Consider the following 8,309-nt stretch of genomic DNA (forward strand, 5'->3'; position numbering starts at 1 on the left):
TAATATCGCGTGGTATTCTACCGAATGCACTAGAAGGGAACAGTTTGTGGTGGGAGGGCCCAGACTGGTTACTGGAGGAAGCTGATAAATGGCTTAGTCAGCCGAATATTAATTGTACTGATGCACCAGAAATGCGACGAAGTACAGTAACCGTTATCGCCACTAAATTGCCAACGTTCACAACAAGCTTCATTGTAAAATTCCCATCCTACAGTCAGCTCATCCGGGCCACTGCTTATTGGTTACGGTTAATTGCTATCTTACAGCACAAGGAAAGCGGTAAGAGAAAGGGATTTCTCAGTACAAACGAGCTGCGAGAAGCGGAAACTGTAATACTACGGAAGGTACAGCAGGAATCATTTGGAGATGACCTAAATGCTCTGAAAGGTGGAAAATCTGTTTCTCGTGGTTCCCCGCTTCGATGGTTCATCCCAGCTATAGGGGAAGATGGTATTCTGCAGGTGCAGGTGGCAGGTTAAGTCACTCTCAGGAATCGTTCGATACAAAACACCCGATTATTATGCCAGCCAGACATTTATTGACGGCGATGCTATTTAAACACTACCATGAGAAACTATTACACGCGGGAACTCAATTGCTATTGAGTACAGTACGATTACGGTATTGGCCTTTGGGTGGCAGAAATGTGGGCAGAAGGATAGTTCACCAATGTCTTCGATGCTTCAGAGCCAAACCGTCGGCCATCAAGCAGCAAATGGGTGGACTGACGGCTGCTCGGGTTACAGTTTGCAAGACGTTTTCAAAAACCGGAGTGGATTATTTCGGACCGGTGTACATTCGGGATGGCAGACGTCGACCCACGATCAAGGCATACGTAGCGGTTTTTGTATGTATGAGCACGAAGGCAGTACATTTGGAACTGGTTACTGACCTGTCTACAGAACGCTTTCTTCAGGCGCTGCGACGCTTTATTTCTAGACGGGACTTATTTACAGATGTGTATTCCGACAATGGAACAAATTTTGTTGGTGCCAGAAATCAATTAAAAGAACTCTTTACGCTGCTGAAAAATAAGAAGTATCATGAAATGGTTTCAAAGGAATGCGCCAAGGATGGCATTCAGTGGCATTTCAACCCACTACGTGCCCCACACTTCGGAGGCTTGTGGGAAGCCGCTGTACGTTCAGCTAAATTTCACCTACTTCGAGTGCTCGGGGAAAACTCTACGTTGTACGAAGACTTCAACACACTGTTGATCCAGGTAGAAGTTTGTCTAAATTCTCGGCCTTTGACGCCTATGTCGGATGATCCAACAGACCTAGAACCGTTGACACCGGGTCACTTTCTAACCGGAGGATCCTTTCAAGCTAGTCCTGAGCCTGACTACACCGATGTACAACTAAATCGGTTGAATCGATGGCAGCTAGTACAACGTCAGCTTCAGGATTTCTGGAGGCGTTGGCGGCGAGAATATTTATCACAACTACAAGGCAGAACTAAAAATTGGGAACCACCAGTGAAGGTAGAGACCGGCCAATTGGTGACTATTGTAGACGGAAACCAACCTGTAATGCGCTGGAAGATGGGTCGAATTCACGAGCTGCACCCAGGAGATGATAACGTGGTACGAGTGGCCACCGTAAAAACAGTATCTGGATTCCTTCGTCGACCAGTAGCGAAGCTGTGCATCCTTCCAACACAAGAAACACCATGTTCATCAGCTACAGCAAACAACTCACTCAACTAGATCGTACGGTAGTATCCATCCAATGCATCGAAAGGGAGTATGTTTATTTATTTCAGAAGTTCCTGTCAACTTCAGGGTAGGTGAGGATGTCTGAGGATGTGACATTACTACCCTATGGTTACCAATTGCTACCAACACAAGCATGCAGCCATTATCAGCGATCGATCATCTGTGCACCCAGTTGCGATCACCACTATCTAAACCAGCGTGGCGCGAAAAGGATGGCTAATCATCTACCTATCGTTGGATCGACCAAAGAAGGAGAGATCAAACTGCTACCGATCACGGCCGAATATGGGTGTCCCAAGGGAAACCTGCGTGCACTTTTTTATCTAATTGTAACCGAATTATTGTATAGTCGTAATATATGTTAATTCTAGTAAATTGAGTATTAAATGTTCGTATTAAGGAATAAATCGCTTGTGTAATATGTGTAACATGAAGCCTTTTATTCACGAGGGGCCTTAATTGCCCATTCCGACCGAACGGAGAGAGGCACTGGCGGTCACGAATTACCCTGGAAAACCGATCATCGAGACACAAGGGGGTCATCAAAAGGTCAGTCGTCGTCTTTCCCAACAGAGGTAAAATTACAACTATCTTAAAACTAGGAATACGGAATACAAAGTTGATTTTTTATCGGAGACTTATGCTTGGTCAAGATATTCAGAGGGGGGCTTATTTCCAAAATCGGTGTAGAAGCAGTTGTATCAAGGACAGGGGAGAGATGGCGTAGATAGTGACCGGGAGAGAAGAGCAAAACTTGCAACGTTCGGACAAACGGGAGATCAGCGAAACAAATTAGCGCCTCAGTCGAGTAGGTCGGATTGACGGATGGTATTCTTCGGACCCGCGAGGAATCCTTCAAAAGTCATCGGACCTCGAGTCGCTCTCGCTTCAGTTTCCGTAGTAGTAAAGGCGACGGCGGTTACATAGTGGCAGTCTGGAGCTGATCGGTTCCACAAGGCAGAACGAAACTTCTAAAAACGAGAAATAAAAAGACAGGGGCTAAATTGGGATATTTATCGTTTTTATGAAAGTATAAATAAGGGACATATAGGGGAAATCACGATTTGCCAGCATATCTCGGACTGGGACATTGGGTGGTCTACCTCGGGCCCGAAGGGAATCCTTTAACTGAGACCTGTCGTCACAATACGGCGCATACCCAGACAACGTGCACGATGTCGTGATAGCCCTCGTCACAAGCGCACAGACTACTCTCTGCAAGCCCAATACGCCGCAAATGCGCATCTAAGGTGGTTGGACATAAGTCGGGACATTACACGAATAAAATCCCGACCCACATCCATCCCCCTGAACCAAGGCTTCGCTGATACCTTTGGGATAATCGAATGTAGCCATCGTCCAAGTTCACCATTGCTCCACGAGGTTTGCCAACTGTTGAGTGTCTTCTGACGACAAATACTAAAAAATTCGTTGAATCAGATTGGTCTTTCGTATATGTCACCATTTAATGCGCCCACCTTTGCTAATGAGTCGGCCTTTTTATTGCCCGGGATAGAGCAATGAGAGGGGACCCAAACAAAGGTAATCTGATAAGATTTTTCAGATAACGTACACAAGGACTCTCGTATCTTCCCTAGGAAATATGAGAATTGCTTTTTGGGCTTCATCGAACGAAGAGCCTCGATAGAGCTGAGGCTGTCCGAAATGATGAAGTAGTGATCTGTGGGCAGAGTGTCGATGATCCCAAGGGTGTACTGAATTGCAGCTAACTCTGCGACGTAAACTGAAGCATTGAGATTGAATGAAGCGGTGACATTATTGAAGATACCGAAGCCAGTGGACCCATCGAGATTTGATCCGTCAGTGTAGAACATTTTGTCACAGTCGACTTCTCGTAATTTATTATAAAATATATTGGGGATCACTTGCGGGCGTATATGGTCCGGGATTCCATGAATCTCTTCCTTCATGGATGTGTCCAAGAATTTAGTAGAATCAGAAGTATCTAGGAAACGAACACGGTTGGGAGTATACGACGAAGGATTAATGCTCTGTGCCATGTAGTCGAAGTACAAGGTCATAAATCGGGTTTGAGAATTAAACTCGACGAGTCTCTCGAAGTTTTCAATCACCAACGGGTTCAGAATATCGCATCGGATGAGCAATCGATATGAGAGTTCCCAAAATCGATTTTTTAGCGGAAGAACGCCCGCCAGCACTTCGAGACTCATCATATGGGTCGAGTGCATGCAACCCAAGGCAATGCGCAAGCAACGATACTGGGTTCTCTCCAATTTGATGAAGTGTATGTTCGCAGCGGAGTGGAAACAGAAACACCCGTACTCCATCACCGACAATATCGTTGTTTGGTATAACCTGATCAGGTCTCCTGGGTGGACACCCCACCATGTTCCAGTTATTGTCAGGAGAAAATTGATCCTTTGTTGGCATTTCTGTTTCAGATACCTATGTCACATTAGGTACCTTTAGAGTCGAACCAGACCCCGAGATATTTAAATGTGAAGACCTGATTGATCGTTACACCCATTAATAGAAGCTGGAGTTGCGCCGGCTCACGCTTCCTAGAAAAAATAACCAACTCAGTTTTCTCCGTGGAGAACTCGATACCCAGCTGAAGAGCCCAAGCAGACGAATTGTCCAAGGTATCTTGTAATGGTCCTTGCAAGTCGGCAGCTTTAGGCCCTGTAACAGAGACCACCCCGTCGTCTGCAAGTTGCCTTAGCGTGCATGAATTGGCAAGACAATCGTCGATGTCATTCACGTAAAAATTGTAGAGCGGGGGACTAAGACATGAGCCCTGGGGAAGACCCATGTAGCTAAATCGCGATGTTGTTAAATCGCCATGCGAAAAGTGCATGTGCTTTTCAGACAACAGGTTTAGCAAAAAGTTATTTAAAATTGAAGAAAGACCAAGCTGGTGCAGCTTCTCTGACAGAATGTTGATAGAAACTGAGTCAAAAGCCCCCTTAATATCCAAGAAGACTGATGTCATCTGCTCTTTGTTAGCATAGGCCATTTGGATTTCTGTAGAAAGCAGCGCAAGGCAATCGTTCGTCCCTTTGCCTTTGCGGAAGCCAAATTGTGTATCTGACAGTAAGCCATTTGCTTCAACCCAATTGTCGAGGCGAAACTAGATCATTTTCTCGAACAACTTCCGAATGCAGGACAGCATTGCAATCGGCCGATACGAGTTGTGGTCGGAGGCTGGTTTTCCTGTTTTTTGGATGGCGATGACCTTCACTTGCCTCCAGTCATGAGGGACAATGTTACCCTCAAGAAACTTGTTAAATAAATTCAACAAGCGCCTTTTTGCAGTGTCAGGCAGATTCTTCAGCAAGTTGAATTTGATTTTGTCTAACCCTGGGGCGTTATTGTTGCATGACAAGAGAGCAAGTGAGAACTCCACTATCGAAAATGGTGTTTGTATCGTAAGGAGACGCGGCGCGGCACATTTTCTGTACCGGGACAGAGTCCGGACAGATCTTCTTGGCGAAAGCGAATATCCAACGGTTTGAATTCAACGTTCTCGTTGGTTCTGTTTCGGTTTCGCATACGTCGAGCCGTACCCCAAAGAGTGCTCATCGCTGTTTCTCTCGTTAACCCGTCGACGAACTGGCGCCAATAACTGCGTTTTTTGGCTTTCATTAGACTCTTCATTCGCCTTTCTAACGACGCGTACTGTTGATAGCTAGCGGGTAACCCGTCTTCCCGGAAGGTCTTATATGCAGTGGACTTCTCCGCGTACAGCTCTGAGCACTCTTTATCCCACCACAGGGTGGGAGACCGTCCATGGGTATTCGCGCTGGGTACTGGTTTAGTCTGAGCTTGATTCGCACTGTCGAGAATCAAGCCAGCCAAAAACCTGTACTCTTCCTCCGGAGAAAGTTATTGAGAGGATTCGATTTTAACGGATATCGCGGTCGCGTAACTATTCCAATGAATGTTCCGTGTGAGGTCATACGAGACATTGATTGTTTCCGATGGTCTTGAACCGTTAGCAATTGAAATCACGATAGGCAAATGATCGCTACCGTGGGGATCAGGGATCACCTTCCACCTGCAATCTAACTGTAGCGATGTCGAGCAAAGCGAAAAGTCCAACGCGCTAGCGCTTGCTGGTGGTGTAGGGATCCGCGTCATTTCTCCCGTGTTTAAGATGGTCATGTTGAAATTGCCGCAAAGATCTTGGATTAATGTTGATCTATTATCGTCATGAAGACAGCCCCATACCGTACCGTGCGAGTTAAAGTCTCCCAGAACTAGTCGCGGTGCCGGTAAGGATTCCGTGATATTACAAAGCGTTGAAAGAATAGCACTTTTTAATCCCCAAAAGTACTCCTCCATAGGGGTTTTCTCGATCCAGACGAATTATATTAAAGTCGTGGAAGTTGAGATTTATATCGGAAGTTAACCAAGTTTCACATAATGCGAAAGCATCACATTTTAAACTATTTAGTAAAAATTTAAAGGAATCGATTTTCGGGAGGATACTTCTGCTGTTCCACTGTAGAACAGTGACCGAATCGGTGACTTCTTTCGATGACTTATCCATCGAAGGATACGATCGCTGCAAGGAGGGGCCATTTAGTAGTCAACTGCTTCAAAAATGTTTGCACTATAGGGAGAAAAAGTATCAGAAGGCTTTGAAGAGGATCAGTAACATCAAAAGCTATGAAAATTAAGTCCACTATGTCAGAAAATTTCATTAGTCCGCTACTGGACTGAGTATCTGTTTGAAAAAAAAAAAATTAAAGGGTTGTATACAGGACACGACCACGGTGACATTAAAAATGTAGCGTTTTTCAAGAGCGTGCAAATGAATTTTTTCTATCACACATATCGACGTGAGTTTTGCTCACTCGCCTCTTTTCATATGTTACAATTTGCTATATACCCTCCCCATTAAAACATAATTTATTGAAGGTCATTTAACGGTAATCTATTATTACAATTAATCTCACTAGGTGATTGGCATTATTTGGCTGATCCATCTAGTAAAAATAGGCTGGTCTCTCCAGAAAATATATTCAAAAGAAAAGTTCCATATTGAGAACTGTGATGAGGAAGCCCACGCCCGCCAACGGAAATATACAGATTCCATGAAATATGAAATTTCATTTTCCATTTAAATTTTGAATAATGTACTAAGTAAACAATCTTAAGGCTAAGTATTTCTTGATCGATTAGTGGTTGAACAAATGAAATTATTTGATAAATTACATACAATTATACAACGTTTGCACTACCAGTTAAAACGGGCTTTTATACGATCTTGGTGACATTTTTCTTGTTGATAATTATTATATCGTGTTATAACTCTGTAGTGTAAACATTGTATTATTAAACCAATTCTGTAGCGTTTTATGTCATATAGGTGTTTTATGTGGTAATATGACTGACATAATTATATCTTCAGTACAGCGGTTTGTTTCATAATTTAAAACAGATTTATTTTAAAATTTAAATTGGTATACCCAACCGTTCTATATGTTGGATACTTCAAAACGCGATTAGAACTGTGTTTTAAATACCTGGCTTGACGTGGTGCCAAGCAAGTAATGGTTTTCTACGATTGGATATCGAAAAATCTGCGCTTATTAACAATGCCAGTTGTATTTTGGACAACTACAGCAGCGCAACTCTTCGGCAAATTAATAATGTCACCAACGAGAATGGACGTAAATTGGACCTCTGCTTTGTAAGTGCCCGGGACTGCGCTCCGTACTGCTGCACTGCACCGACTCCTTTAGTCAAGCAGGTGCGTCATCATCCCCCACTACATCTTGTATTCGCTGGTAACTTAGGAGTGAATTTTGAAGACGTCTCAAGCTCTATCGTCTACGATTTTAAAAACGCTGACTACGACAGCATCGTTAGCACGCTGTTGGATATAAACTGGGACGAAAATATTAACAATGACGACGCGAACGAAGCAGCGATGACGTTTTCTAGTATTCTTAACTACCTTATCGACCGCCATGTACCAAAACGAACAATTAGTACCGATGAGCACCCTCCCTGGCAATCAACCGTCCTAAGACGTTTAAAATCTGCCAAACGAGCTGCATTTAAAAAATTCTCGAAGCATAAGACACTTGCATTACGAAATCACTACTTTCAACTCAACCACGAATACAAACAACAAAGCAGACGCGCCTTTTTTAGACACCAGCGAAACGTCGAGCGTCAACTGAAATCCAAGCCCAAGTCGTTCTGGAAGTATGTTAACGAGCAGCGAAAGGAATCCGGTTTGCCATCTTGTATGTCGTTTAATGGAGTTTTAGGCACCGACACTAAGGAAATTTGCCAACTGTTCTCCGACAAATTTTCAAGCGTTTTTTCCAACGAGCGCTTGCCACCACAACAAGTCGCTGCCGCCGCTAATTTAACTCCTTCTCTAGGACGAACCATCAACCGAATTTGTGTCGATAATGCTGCCATTCTTGCAGCAAATGCCAAACTGAAAGCATCTTGTTCCCCAGGTCCAGATGGTGTTCCGATTTTTGTCAAAAAGTGCATCAGCGGGCTTCTTGAACCACTTCGGCGAGTCTTCGAGCTATCACTCACTACTGGTACATTCCCTTCCTGCTGGAAAGCAGCGCACATGTTT

At 44.1% G+C, this 8,309-nt stretch overlaps 1 protein-coding gene across 1 annotated transcript; it reads left to right on the forward strand.

Moving 5' to 3' along the window:
- Nucleotides 1-547: 547 nt before the first annotated feature.
- On the forward strand, nucleotides 548-1,708 carry LOC131696316 (uncharacterized). The gene has a single exon (XM_058984862.1). It carries the CDS (start codon nucleotides 548-550, stop codon nucleotides 1,706-1,708), a length of 1,161 nt encoding a protein of 386 aa, XP_058840845.1.
- The last annotated feature ends 6,601 nt before the right edge of the window (nucleotides 1,709-8,309 follow it).

The sequence above is a fragment of the Topomyia yanbarensis genome, chromosome 1, assembly GCF_030247195.1.
Source record: "Topomyia yanbarensis strain Yona2022 chromosome 1, ASM3024719v1, whole genome shotgun sequence".
Taxonomy (NCBI): domain Eukaryota; kingdom Metazoa; phylum Arthropoda; class Insecta; order Diptera; family Culicidae; genus Topomyia; species Topomyia yanbarensis.